Below are 14,855 nucleotides of genomic sequence, written 5' to 3'. Positions count from 1 at the left end.
TATGAGCAAGAGGGTAACCGGAAAGAGAAGATCCATGAAAGAATCAAAGAGGAAATTTATCTGTGGAGTCAGAGGAAGTGGGTGAGGTCCATAATGAGTAATTAGTCCTCAGTGAATACTGATGCCAAAAGGATTATGGGCAACATCAGGAAGGGGTAAACTGATGTGCTGATATTAAGGAAGTGGTGGTGTTAGGTGTCTTGAAAGATACTGAGGTAGTTAAGTCCCCATGTGTTTTGTGATCTATCCCATGATACTGAAAGAAGCAAGGCAGGAGATTGCTAGGGTCTTTACAAAGATCTTTGTCTCCCCTTTAGCTACAGGTGAGATCCCAGAAGACTCGAGAATAACCAATATTCTTCCTTTGTGAAGCATAACAGGGAAAATTCAGGAAATTATAGGCCAGGGAGCCTTGTTTCAGTGGTAGGGAAATTATTGGAGAACATTCTTAGGAATAGGATTTACTCACATTTGGAAAAGAATTATATGGGATAGCATGGCTTTATGCAGGGTAGGTCATGTCTCTCAAACTTGATTTGAGTTTTATGATTAAGTGACAAAGACAGTTGATGAGGATGGGCAACAGTGAATGTTACCTGCATGGACTTCACTAAATGGTTTGAAAAGGTCCCTCATGATCAGCTGGTCCAGAAGATTAAGTCACATGGGATCCATGGTAATATAGCAAACTGGATACTACATTGGCTTGGTCATAGGAGACAGATGGTGGGGGTGGAGTGAGTGGTCTTTTTATGAGTAGAAGTCTGTGATAGGTGGTATTCGTCAACCGTCAATGTTGGGACGTCAGTCATTTGTAATACATATATTAGATTAGATTCCCTACACCTTTCGGCCCAACAAGTCCACACCGACCCTCCAATGAGTAAATGACTTAGATGAATATGTAAGTTTGCAGACAACTTGCAAATTGGTGAAGTTGTGGATAGTGAGGAAAGTTATCAAAGGATACAACAGGCTATAGATCAGTTGGAAAGTTGGGTGAGGAAATAGCAGATGAAGTTTAATCTGAACAAGCTGAGGTGATGCACTATAGAAGATCAAATGCAAGAGGAAAATATACAGTAAATTGCAGACTTAGGAGTATTAGCATACAGAGGAACTTAGGAGTCCAAGTCCCTGAAAGTAGCAACACAAGTGAATAAGTGGTAAAGGCATACAGCATGTTTGCCTTCAATGGTTGGGTCATTGAGTATACGAATTGGTAAGTCATGTTGCAGCTGCATAAAACATTAGTTAAGCCTCATTTAGAGTATTGTCTGTAGTTCTGGTCCCCACATTATAAGATGTGGAGGCTTTGAAGAGGATGCAACAGGTTTACTAAGACATTGTCTGGTTTGGAGTATATTAACTATAAGGAGAGAGTGAACAAACTTGGATTGTTTTCACGAGAGCATTGGAGGCTGAGGGGTAACTTGATGGAAGTATATAAAATTGACAGGCACGGATAGGATGGATAATCAGAGTCAATGTCTTTTTGAAGTTCTACACAGTCTTCTTCAAAGCGCATAACTCTTCCAAGTTTTGAGTCACCTGCAAATTTTGAAATTTGCATAATCTAGATCATTTACCTAAATCAAGGAAAGGAAAGTCTCAACACTAACTCTGGGGAATTCCACTACATACCTTCCTCCAGCCTGTAAAATACCCATTAACCAGAACTTTTTCTTGTCACTCAACCAATTCTGTAGCCATACTGCTACTTCCTTTTATTCCATTACCAAAGCTTTCCTCACCAGTCTGAAATATGACATGGTATCAAGGACCTATTGGAAGTCCATAAACACCAGATCAACAACCTTGCCTTCATTTCTAGTACATCTTTAAAACACCCAGCAGTTTAACAGGACAAAGAAAAACTCCTGTCAGCTCTTCTGAATTAATGCACATTATTCCATGTGGCTAATAACCCTATTGCAAGTAACTGATTCTAGAATTTACTCAACCATCAAGTTAAACTAACTATAATTGCTTCACCTATTTTTACAATCATTTTTGCACAACGACATAATGTTTACAATTCTCAAGTTCTCGGCACCAACCCCTAATCTGGAGAAGATTGACAAATTATTGCCCAGTGCTTCCGCAATTCCCATTCACTTCCTTCGATGTCCTTGGATGCATCTTGTAGGGTCCCAGTGCCTTACCTTTAAATACTAACAGCTTATTCAATACCACCTCATCCATTTTAAACCCTTTCTGTGACTGACTTTCCTACTGTTTCACCAGGATCTGGACAACATCTGTCTCTTGGATATGGACAGTTGCACGATATTGCACCTCAGCCTTGCCTCTTATGTGCAAGTCCCTACTTTTGCTGCCTAATTATCCCTATTCCTCTTTTTATTATTAATGTGCTTATAAAAAAGAGATTTCGCTTTATAATAGCCAGTCTTTTTTCAGAACTCCTTGCTTCTGTTATTAACTTTTTCACCTCCTTCTGAACATTCTGGTTTCAGCTTGGGTCTCAATTATATTTATTACATGACATTTGTCATAAACATTCTTTTTTATTTATATTAACTTCTATCTTTCATCATACAGGGACTTCTAGATCTGTTCAATCTACCTTTCCCTTTTGAGGATTATACTTAATCTCACTTGAACTCTCTCTTTAAAGATAGCCCATTATTCAATTATAATTTTCTCTTGGCAATCTTTAGTTCCAGAATAGCCATTCAGCTCTCTGGTCAATTCAGAATAAGAATAAATCAATTGACAATGTCATTTCCACCATCCTACACTTTAAAAGACAACGATCACTATCCCCAAAACATTCCCAGTGTCACTCAATGTACTTGGCTCACCTCATTCCCACAAACCATGTCCAGCGCTGCCTCCTTTCTTGTTGGACTTTAAACACACTACTTTGGGAAATTCTCCTGAACGCAATCTAGCAATGCCTGCCTCTCACATTAATTACCTGTTTGTAGACTGAGATGTGGTAAAGTTTCTACTGGAATACTTTGCGATGTTTACACCTCTGATTTCCTTGCAGATTTGTTCCTCTATATCTCTCCCACTAGTTAGTAGTCTACAGATTATACCTAGCAATATAATTGCAGCCCCCTTATTCCTTAGCTCTAGCAAAATTGAATCTCTCCTTGAAGCCACCAAACCTTTTTCTCCAATGCCCACTTTAACCAAAAATACTACCCTTTCCTTTTTCTCCCCATTTCCTAACTTTTCCAAAGATCAGAATCAAGAATATTTAACATACGTACCTGCTTCAAACACTGCAACACAACAGGAAAGAGTTACCTGGATGCTGTGTTTCAGGAAACAGCCGCACACCTGAGATTAACTAACTTGAATTTGGCTAGTGGCCAGCGACAGGAGGGTGTGGCTGTGAGTGAGGCAGGTAGAGGGATGCAGGAGGTAGACTTGCAGGAGCCTCAGCTCCTGAGTTTGCCCAATAGGTTCAAGAGTTTTACTCCCTTGTGTAGACAGAAATGGAGACTGCAGGGAGGATGAGCTAACTGATCACATTCAACTGGGGGTGGGGAGGTAGGGAAATGTCATTATAATTGGGGATATTATAGTTAGGGGCACAGACGCAGTTCTCTGTGACCAGAATCGATAATCCCAAGGTTGTGTTGCCTGCCAGGTGTTCGGGTTCAAGATATCTCATCAGGGCTATAGGCAACTTTGAGTGGGAGGGTAAAGATCCAGTTATTCATAGCCCACGTAGGTACTGTACCAAAAACACAGATAAACTAACTTAGCAGAACCTGTGTCTTAGTATGAATAGTTAGGAGCTATGTTAAAAAGCAGAACCAAAAAGGTAATAATCGCTGCATCACTATTTGAGCCACGAGCTATTTGGCACAGAGTCAATAAGGTTAAAGAGGGTAAATGCATGGTTCAAACATTGGAGGGACAGAAATAGCCTTGAATTTATAGGACATTGGCACCAATAGAAGGGACCTGTTCCAATGGGACAGTCTTCATCTGAACCATGCAGGGACCAGAGTCCTAGCGAATCACATAACTAGGGCTGTAGGCAGGGCTTTAAACTAAATAGGGGGAGAAGGGGGAATTAGAAAACCCAAATTAAAGGAGGAGGGTAAGAGTGCACAACTCAGGAGAGGTTATTAAAATCTCCAGCACCATTACAAAGAGGACAGAGTGTTTGCAAAGAGTTAGCAATAAAACTTCAAGCACTGGACAAACATATAACAATGAGAAGAGGGATGGTTGATACAGGACTGAAGGTGTTATAAACACAGTATAAGAAATAAGGTAAATGAGCTTTTGGCGCAGACTGAAATTGGCAGGTATGACGTGGTGCGCATTACGGAAACATGGCTGCAAGGGGATCAGGATTGGGAGCTGAACATTCGATATATCCTATCAAAGTCAGGCAGGTAGACAGAGGGGGTGGGGTTGTCTTATTAGTAAAATTACATTAAATCAATTGTAAGAAACAAAGTAGGGTCAGATGGTATAGAATCTGTGTGGGTAGAATTGAGGAACTGCAAAAGGTTAAAAAAAATAGTTGGAGTTATGTACAGGCCTCCAAACAGTAGTCAGAAGCTCGGGTACAAGATACAAAGATGTGTCAGAAAGGCAAAGTTACAGTGATCATGAGGGATTTCAATATGCAGGTGGACTGCGAAAATCAAGTTGGTAGTAGATTGCAAGAAAAAGAATTTGTGGAGTGTTCACAAGGTGGCTTTTTGGAGCAGCTTATGATGGAACAGGCAATACTGGATTTAGTGTTATGCAGTGTGGCAGACTTGATAATGGAGCTCAAGGTGAAGGAACCCCTAGGAGACAGTGATCATATGACAGAATTTACTTTGCAATTTGAGAGAGAGAAGATAGAGTCAGTGGTAAGAATATTACAGCTGAATAAAGGCAACTACAGAGGCATAAGGGAGGAGCAGGGTAGAATCAACTGGGAGAAGAGTCTACCAGGAAAGACAATGGAACAGCAATGACAAGAGTTTCTGGGAGTAATTCAGGAGACAAAGCAGAGATTTGTCTTGAGGAAAAAGAAGAATGTTTCAGGGATGATGAGGCAACCATGGCTGACTAGGGAAGTCAAATAGCATAAAAGCAAAAGAAAACATATGATGTGGCGAAGGGCAGTGGGTAACCAGAGGATTGGGTAGCTTACAAAGACCAGAGGGCAACAACAAAAAAAAGTAAGGAGGGAGAAGAGTAATTATGAGGGTAAGCAAGCCAGTAATATAAAGGAAAACTGTAAGAGTTTCTTTAGATATACAAAAGGGCAAAAGTGGACATTGGACTGCTGGAAAGATAGTAGAGGTGAACAAGGAAATGGCGGAGGAACTGAATAATTACTTCACCAGTCTTCACAGTGGAAGACACGAGTGACATCCCAAAAATCAAGAGAGAGTGGTCAGAGCTGAGTACGGTGGCCATCATCAAGGAGAAGGTGCTAGAAAAACTGAATGGCCTGAAGGTGAATCAACCATCTGGTCCAGATGGACTACACCCCAGAGTTCTCAGGGAGATAGCTGAAGAGATAGTGGAGGCATTAGTGGTGATCTTTCAGGAATCATTGGAGTCAGGGAGGGTGCCAGAGAACTGGAAAATTGCTAATGTAACACCCCTCCTTAAAAAGAGTAAGGCAAAAGATGGAAAATTATAGACTGACTAGCCTAACCTCAGTTGTGGGTAAGATCCTGGAATCCATTGTGAAGGATGAGATTTCTAAATACTTGGAAGTGCATGGTAAAATAGAGCAAAGTCAGCATGGTTTCATCAAGGGGAGGTCATGCCTGACAAATTTGCTAGAATTCCTTCAGAAAGTAACAAGCAGATAAGACCAAGAAGAGCCAATGCTTTTTATCTACCTGGACTTCAAGATGGCCCTTGACAAAATGCCGCCCAGAAGGCTACTTAGCAAGATAAGATCCCACAGTGCCAGAGACAAGGTACTAGAATGGATAGAAGCTTGGTTGTCTGGCAGGAAGCGGAGTCTGGAGGTAAAAGGGTCCTTCTCAGGATGGAAGTTAGTGATAAATAGTGTTCCACAGGCTAAGTTTTGGACTGCAACATTTTTCACTTCATACATTAATGATCTAGATTAAGGAATGGAGGGAATTCTGTCTAAGTTTGCAGACGCTTCAAAGATAGGGAGAGGGACAGCTGGAATTGAGAAGGCAGGGAGGCTGCAGCAGGATTTGGGACAAGTTAGGAGAGTGGGCAAAGAAGTGGCAGATGGAGTACAACATGGGAAAAAGTTTGAGGTCATGTACCTTGGAAGAAAAGAGGCATGGACTATTTTCTAAATGGGAAGAAAATTCAGAAATGTGAAGTGCAAGAGACTTGAGAGCTTTAGTCTCCAGGTAAACTTGCAGGTTGAGTCAGTAGTTACGAAGGCAAATGTAATGATGGCATTTATTTTGAGAGGATAAAAGCTGGGATGTACTTCTGAGGCTCTATGAGGCACTGGTCAGACCACGTTTGGAGTATTGTGCGCAGTTCTGGATCCACACCTCAGGAAGGATGTAATGGCCCTGGAGTATGTTCAGAGGAGGTTCACGAGAATGGTCACAAGGATGAAAAGCTTAACATGAGGAATGTTTGAGGACTCTGGGTCTATACTTAGTGAAGATCAGAAAGATTGGACGGGTGGGGGGGGGGGGGGGGGGGTGTGAAATCTAATTCAAACTTACAGAATACGGAATGTTTCCATCGGTAGGAGAAACTTGGATACAAGGTCACAGCCTTAGAATAAATGGAATACCTTTTAGAACGGAGATAAGGAGAAACCTCTTTAGCGAGAGAGTGGTGAATCTATGGAATGTGTTGTCACAGAAGTCTGTGGAGGCCAGGTCATTGAGTATATTTAAGAACCTACCTATCTCAGTCTTGAGTATCAAAGCAATCAAGAGTTCCAAGAAGAGAGTGGGAGAATGGGGTTGAAAAACTTATCAGCCATGACTGAATGGTAGAGCAAACCTGATGGGCTGAATGGCCTCATTTCTGCTCTTACGGTCTCCCATCGTTCATCATTGCTAGTGATGGCTCTAGTTTCATATCCCCCAAAACACTAAAATTTAAGATCATTTTCAATATTACAAGAAAAATTTGGATGAAAAAAAGCATTCAGTCCATTTTACTTGGCCTATACTTAAAGACTATTTATCCGTGGGTCAAAATCATTAAAACAAATTTACTGGCCATAATTATGTTGCTGTTTGTGGGATCTTGCTGTTTGTGGGATCTTGCTGGGTTCAATTTGGCTGTGTTTTTTACATTTTCAGGAACATTTCAAAAGAGCTTCAGTGGTTGAGTTTGAAATGCTGTATAAAAGTATTGAGAAGGTACAGAAAAGCCTAATCATTTTTTCCCCTCTTGGAAATAGTGAGGACTGCAGATGCTGGAAAGTTGGAGTTGATAAAATGTGGAGCTTGAAAAAGCATAGTAGGTCAACAGCAGAGGAGCAGGAGAGTTTTGGGCAGGACCCTTCATCAGGACTCTCAAAACGTCGATCCTCCCATTCCTCTGACGTTGCTTGACCTGCTGTTCTTTTTCCAGCTTTTTTTCCCCTCTCTTACAAGGAACAATGATATATGTATATTAAATAGTGGTACTTCTGAACAATTTCAGCAGGATTTTTATGTCCACTAAACAGCACAAATGTATTCAGGCAGGACACTACTGATATACCAACATCCAGGCAGCGATCAATTGAAATATGTATTAAGTTGAAAGCATGGTTAATTCTAAACAAAGCTGCGGAAATGAACTCAGGGTAATCTACCAGTGGATTTTTAGAATTTTGTATTAAAAACATGGTTCTTCATAAGGTGAGGTGCTGCAAGAGCAAGAATAATTAAAAACAAGTCCACTTAATTTGAAAGTGACTTAAAAGCATAAGATGTTCAGGTAACTCAAACAGTTTACAATCAATTAAGCACTTTTGAACTGCTGTAATATGCAAACATGGAAATTACAATTCACCACTTGCCCCACCAGCAAATCAAATACTTGCAACAGCTTTAAAATCAAAATGCTCCTTTTTATCCCATCAATACCTTTACAACATCAAACCTCAGCAAAGATAGAACACTATTTTCACAATGAAGAATCTTAAAATTCATTTTTCCATTGCTAACATTAATTTTGAATAAATCTGTAATGACAGGTGCTGCCAAGGTTGTTACTTGTCTGGAACATAATCCTGTAAACTTTCTAGCAAAGTTACATATCAAAATTTGGTACTGTTTAATGAGTTTAATGCTAAAACCATACTATTTGAAAATCTTTCACGTGGCACAAAAAGACAATACAGCAGATTCTTTCTGGTAAGATGGCAGCATAATAGGATGGTCCAGCTGGAGCTTCTCTGCTCCACCTGTTCTTTTTATTCTTTTCTCCTCTCTCCTCCCTTCTGTCAGCCTCAGACACGGCGCTGGCCTCCAAAGCAGGGTCAGCAGAAAGGCCAGGAGCCTGGAGCAGGGTGGCAGGCCAGCAGTCAGATCACGTGAGGGCCTCCTGCACTGGTCTGCTGCAGAGAGACTTGAGAAAGACTGTGATACTTGTCTTTTGAACTTTCCTGTTTTTCTGACCTTTGTGTGTATAACTGTTGTTATGCAACTTTTTTTTTCCATTTCTCTATTCTGCAACTTAGTATTGTACTTTGTACCTTTGTATCCAAGTGGCAACTTATAAACTTTTCACTGTGCATACTGAGTATGTATGAAAATAAAGCGAATTCTAAATAATAAGGAATAAATACCATGAAAAACATGGAGGAACAGAAATATCATAAGCAAAACAGATTTTGCCAAACATGATTCGACTCCTGTGCTGGCTGAGGTTACCATGAAGGACTCTCCTTCTCTCTCCCCTTGCCAGAGATGTGTGACCTTCAGGTTAAACCATCACTAGTGACCTCAGAAAGAGGCAGCAGAAGAATAACATCCAAAAATGTGCGGGAATTTGCCAAAAGAAAACTAGATGCAGCTGTGCCAGCTTTGGAAAGATGTTTTATTATGGAAATAGTTCTGAATCTTCATTGAGGTTTGATATTGTAAGGATATTGCTGGGTTAAAAGGAATATCTTGAATTCAGAACTTCTTGCAGGTGATTGCACTGGAAAACTTTTGGCTAATTTAGTACAATTCAATTTTTTTCACTTTATTCAAAAAACACTTGCAGACTTGAACACTAAATGCATTCAGCAACTGACATGGTTAAAAAGTTACAGTTTACAGTTATGAAGATGTGGGTGAACTATACCTTTTAAGAGAGTTAAAGCTAGTAGTGACAGCACCAAGTGTTCTCAATGAGACACAATGTAACATGTGCTCCAGCTACTGGAGTAGCTGGTTGCCTGGAAATGACAAAAAACAGATTTGAATTAGGCCAATCAGTTTAAATTATATCCCGAAAAATACCAAATTCGAATCAAGTTTGAATTGAGTATATTGACAATCTTAAAAGCCAAATGACACAATCTGATCTCCAGGGTATAAGACCATGAAAATATTGAACAATTAAAGGAGAACTGCCAAGCTCAGCACTTAAAGAGACTGCTGGAAAAAAACCTCTCTTAAAAGGTACCTTTTCGATCAGTGAACTGTGACTCAAAAATTATTAAGACAACGACAATACAGGACGATCCAAATAGAAGAACAAAAGCTGTCTAGTTTTGAAATTAAAAAGTGTTGTTTTGTAAATCCTAATTGGGAGTTTTATCAGACTAGTATTATAGAAGGAAGGTAACAGTTATGTCAGAGTAAGGAATTGTAAATAGTTGTTAGTTAATTATTCTGTTATACTTAAATAAAATTGTTAATTTTTACTTTACATAGGTCTTGGCCACTCAAACGTTTACAGAAATCTTTTCTGTGTTGCTGGTTTAAAGTTAAGCAGGAGGGTTCATTCTGTTTGGGGGCTCGGGTCCATGATCTGAACTGGTTTAGGCAGACATGAATAGATTTGGGAGTATGAAAATTTAAAATACTTAGAGGTTAGTGTCCTAGATCTTCAAATAAAACGTAGGTGAGGCAATTTGTTTAATTTCAATGTCTTGTGGTTGGTTCAATGAAAAGTGAGAGAAATGGTTTAAAGAGGTTCTGAGATTTGAAGATTTGAAGATGATTCCCAAATTTGACAAGAAAGTTTAAAAGGAAAGAAAAAGGCCATACTTTTAGAATTAGCGAATAAGTTAAATTTGGGTTTAACCAAAAGTAAAGCTGAAATTGCAAAGGGGTTACTCAAACACTTAGGTGTATCTGAGAAAACAGACAAGTCCATAGAAGTAGAAAAACTTAATTGAGGAAAATGGAGTTAGAAGATAAAGAGAGAGAGAGAGAGAGAGAGAGAGAGAGAGAGAGAGGAAAAAGAGCAAGGGGAGAAGGTTCTTAGCTGAGCAGAGAGAGAAGAAAGGGAGAGACAAAAAGAGAGAATGTGAATTGGAGAACTGGAGATTAAAAGAGAAGGTAGTGATATATATAAATATTTCAAATCTCTGCCATATATTGATGAGGAAGATGTTGAAGCCTTTATTTCATTTGAAAAATTGGCTAGGCAGATGCAGTGGTCCGAGGGTTTATGGATAATGCTAGTTCAGACTAAATTGGCAGGCAGAGCTGGTGAGGTATTTGCAGCACTGTCAGCTGAGGTGTCAAGAGATTATGAAGAGATTAAACAGACTATTTTAAGTGCTTATGAATTGGTACCAGAAGCATATACACAGCAATTTAAAAACAAAAAAAAGGAACCGGTCATGCTTATGTTGAGTTCCAAAGAATTAAACATAGTCATTTTGATCGATGGTGTGTGCTTTAAAAATAGATAGGACATTTAAGCTCTAAGAGAGATCACTCTGCTGGGGGAGTTTAAAAACTCACTTCCAGAAATGGTAAGAATTCACATGGAGGAACAGAAACTTCAGGAAGTGAGAAGGGCAGCAGAATTAGCAGATGTGCGCATGTTGGTGTATAAGACAAGCTCCAGCCAGAATTTCATCCTGTGAGGGATAGATGGGAGAAGGAGAGATCCTACATTACTAAACCAAGAGTAGACAACACTGGTAAGAATTTACCACAGGATAAAAAAGCAGCTGAAAGGTGTTTCTACTGTGGTAAAATGGGAGTGCCAACTCAAGACTGGGGAAGTTACAGTGGGAGTGATTGACAGAGTGTCAGTTCTGTGAATTCAGTTTGTTCTTGGGAATGAGTTGGCAGGATCTAAGGTGCGAGTGACACCTTGTTGTGGAGAAGCCCAAGGAAAACTAAGAAACTGAGGAATTAAAACAGAAATGTCCTGGTATTTTCCCAGACTGTTTGGTAACCAGACCCCACTATCATAAGTCACAGCACGAAGCAAAAAGTAAAAGAGAAAGATGAAGGAATTGAAGTTCAGTTAGTGGATCCTGGTTTGATGTAATGGTGCGGGAAAAACCTGAACATGCAGAGGGTCAGACAGAAGTGTCTACTCCTGAAAGACAGAGACTTGCAACAGCAAGACAAGAAAATAAAAGATATATTGTGGATGTGTACTCTGAAAAAGAGGCAGAGACTATTCTGGAGAGCTATTATCTGAAAGATAGAATCCTAAGAAGGAAATAGAAACCATGGCAGGTTAGTGCAGAGGAGAAATGGACTGAAGTGCACCAGATTGTGTTGCTGGTAGCATACAGGCAGGTGCTGTTAAGGGTAGCACATGAACTACATGTAGGAGGTCACCTAGGGGTACAAAAGACTCAGGCTAAAAGGTACAAAAACATTTTCATTGGCCTGGAATGCACAAGGTTGTAGTTACCTTTTGCTGTACATATCATACATGCCAAATGGTAGGTAAGCCACAGGCGGTAATAAAACCAGCACCTATGCTGCCAATTCCCACATTTGAAGAACCTTTTACGCAGGTTATAATTTATTGTGCAAGTCCCTTCCCAAGAAATAAAGCAGGAATCTGTACTTGTTAACCATAATGGATGTGTCTACCAGATTTCCGGAGACAATTCCATTATGGAGTATCAAGGCAAAAAGAGTAGGAGAGGAGTTAGTAGCTTTCTTCACACAGTATAAGCTACCCAGAGAGATTCAGTTGGACCAAGGGTCAAATCTTACTGCTAGGCTACTTAAGGAGGTTATGGATAGCTTAGGTATACAGCACTTTAAATCCGGTGTGTATCATCCTGAATCCCAAGGAGCTTTAGAAAGGTGGCATCAGACCTTGAAGACAATGTTGAGAGTATACTGTCAGGATTGTCCAAGTGATTGGGATAAAGGTATCCCATTCGTTTTGTTTGTCATGAGAGATGCCCCAAATGAATCTACTCGGTTTACTCCCTTTACGTTAATATTTGGTCATGAAGTAAGAGGCCCTTTGAAATTAATGAAAGAAAAATTGACAGAACCAAAGTCGGAGATCTCACATTTACATGATGTATCAGAGAGGAGGGAGAGATTAAACAGAGTAAGTGAGTTTGTTAAACAGCACCTAAAGAGGGCACAGTATGGAATGACGCAGGTGGCAGATAAAAGCTCTGAGACTCGAATGTTTTCCTGAGGGGATAATGTATTAGTACACTACCAGTGATAGGAAATCCCTTCAAATTCAGGTTTAGTAGTTCCTATCAAATTGAGAAAAAGTTGAGTCAGGTGAACTATTTGGTAAAGATGCCAAATGGAAAAAAAAAGATACAGAGCATGTCATGTGAACATGTTGAAACCGTACTATACTGAAGAGAAAGAACTGGAGAAACAGGTGTTAGTTACTGCCCCGCAGAGTGAGGAATTAAATGCAGGCGATATGGATTTTGAGGTGCCTCAAAATAGATTTTTAAAAATGAAGTAGCCTTGGAGTGGGATTGGTTAGTAAGCTGTCTGTTTCAGGAGCATAGAATGCAGTTGAAAAATTTGTTACAGCAGTACAAGGACATATGTAAGAATCAGATGGGGAGGATTAATGCTGTTGTACATGAAGTAGACATAGGGAATACTGCTCCGATAAAATAACATCCCCATCAGCTTAATCCTTTCAAAGCCAGACAGGTCCAGATGGAGGTGGAAGCCATGCCCGATGAGGACATCATCGAACCAAGCCAGAACGAGTGGAGTTCGCCAATCATCTCAGTTTCCAAACCGGACAGGACTCAATGATTCTGCGTTGATTATCGGAAGGTCAACGCCATTACAAATTGGACTCCTATCCAATTCGCAGATTGGAGGACTGTATCGAGAAAGTCGGAGAAGCCAGTTGCATCACGAAGTTGGACTTAATATATGGTTACTGGCAGGTATCAGAGATGGTGAAAGAAATTTATGCATTTGTAATCCCAAATGGGCTTTGTCAGTTTAACACACTCGCCACATTCCGAAGACTCGCGAACAGAGTTGTGGCTGGGTTAATAAACTGTGCAGTCTCTTTGGACGTAGTGGTCTTTAGTAAGTTCTGGAAAGATCACATGGTACAGTTTGCAGCGCTCTTCGAGCAATTACGAGAAACAAAACTGGTCATGAACTTAAATGGAAAGGAATTCGTGAAAGCAGAGGTGACATTCTTGAGACATAACCTCGATCGTGGAAGGGTGACCCCACAGAACACAAAATTAAGGCAACCGACGAATTTCCACAACCAACCTCGAAGAAAGAGGTGCTTCAATTCTTAGGACTGAGCAGATTCTACCAGCGCTTTGTTCCAAATGTCAGCAGTGCAGTGGCACGTTAACCAATTTTCTGAAGAATTCCACAGTTTCTGTGCACAGAGCCATGCTAGGAGGCATTCAACCATTTGAAATCAATATTAACCACCAAACCAGTTTTAGCTACACCAAACTTTTCAAAATCTTTTAAAGTCGCCCTCGATGCTAGTGACACTGGAGTTGGAGCTGTTCTCCTACAGAAAGATGAGGATGGGATTGAACTGCCAGATAGTTACTTGTCGAAGAAGATCACCATCCAGAGGAAACACTCCACAACTGAAAAGGAAATATTGAGATTGGTACTGGCCTTACAACGTTTTAACGCATGTCATGGACAATGTGTCGTAGACGGCTGCGTACACTGCCCACAATCCACTTACATTCTTAGAACATTTTAAAAATAAGACTTTGAGACTATTTCATTGGAGTCTTATGTTACAGACTTTTAATTTAAAAATCATACATGTTTGGGGTCAGAAGAATGTAATCGCTGATGTGTTATTTCGGATTTAACTGACAGAGTTTAGATGAGGTTTGTCTTTATATACACACACACACACACACACACACACACACACACACACACACACACGTATTTGGGAAGATGTTAAGGTGAACTTACATTTAAGTTATCTGTATGTTAGGGTAATGTGTTTAAAAAGTAGAGAATAAAAATGCAGCCATCTTTTTATTATGATGGTTCATTTTTTTCTGGGGGGGGGGGGGAGAAAGAGGAGTTGTTATGAAGATGTGGGTGAACTATACATTTTAAGAGTGTTAAAACCTAGCAGTGACAGCACCAAGTGTTCCCAATAAGATAGGATGTAACAAATGCTCCAGCTACTGGAGTAGCTGGTTGCCTGGAAACCACAAAAAAAAAAACAGAATCGATTTAGTTTAAATTGTACCCCGAAAAATTCGAATCAAGTTTTACTTGAGTATATTTACAATCTTAAAAGCCAAATGACACAATCCGATCTCGGGGTATAAGACCAGGGAAATATTGAAGAATTAGAGGAGAACTGCCAAGGCCCAGCATGTAAACAGACTGCTGGAAAAATCGCTCTCTTAAAATAGCTCTCTTTTTGATCAGCAACCTGTGATGCAAAAAATTTCTAAGAAGAAGAAAAGACAACAAAAGAAAGATCCAAACAGAAGAACCGAAAGCTACCTGGTTTTGGAGATAAGAAGTGTTGTT

General features: G+C 40.0%; 1 protein-coding gene across 3 annotated transcripts in view; it reads right to left on the bottom strand.

Annotated features, from left to right (window-relative positions):
• Positions 1 to 14,855, bottom strand: part of LOC132824965 (protein FAM118A-like) — a 61,683-nt gene that overhangs the window by 36,844 nt on the left and 9,984 nt on the right. For 2 of the 3 annotated variants that reach the window (XM_060839889.1, XM_060839891.1), the window contains one exon: positions 9,241 to 9,334. The exons of the other annotated variant lie outside the window; for it this stretch is intronic. In XM_060839889.1, the coding sequence (XP_060695872.1) occupies positions 9,241 to 9,305 (65 nt within the window). In that variant the 5' untranslated portion in view covers positions 9,306 to 9,334. Of the gene's footprint in view, positions 1 to 9,240; positions 9,335 to 14,855 lie in introns of those variants that run through there. 3 annotated transcript variants of the gene reach the window in all.

Source organism: Hemiscyllium ocellatum, chromosome 19, assembly GCF_020745735.1.
Source record: "Hemiscyllium ocellatum isolate sHemOce1 chromosome 19, sHemOce1.pat.X.cur, whole genome shotgun sequence".
Classification (NCBI taxonomy): domain Eukaryota; kingdom Metazoa; phylum Chordata; class Chondrichthyes; order Orectolobiformes; family Hemiscylliidae; genus Hemiscyllium; species Hemiscyllium ocellatum.
Note: the sequence above shows the minus strand (reverse complement) of the source record. Positions and strands in the feature narration are given on the sequence as shown.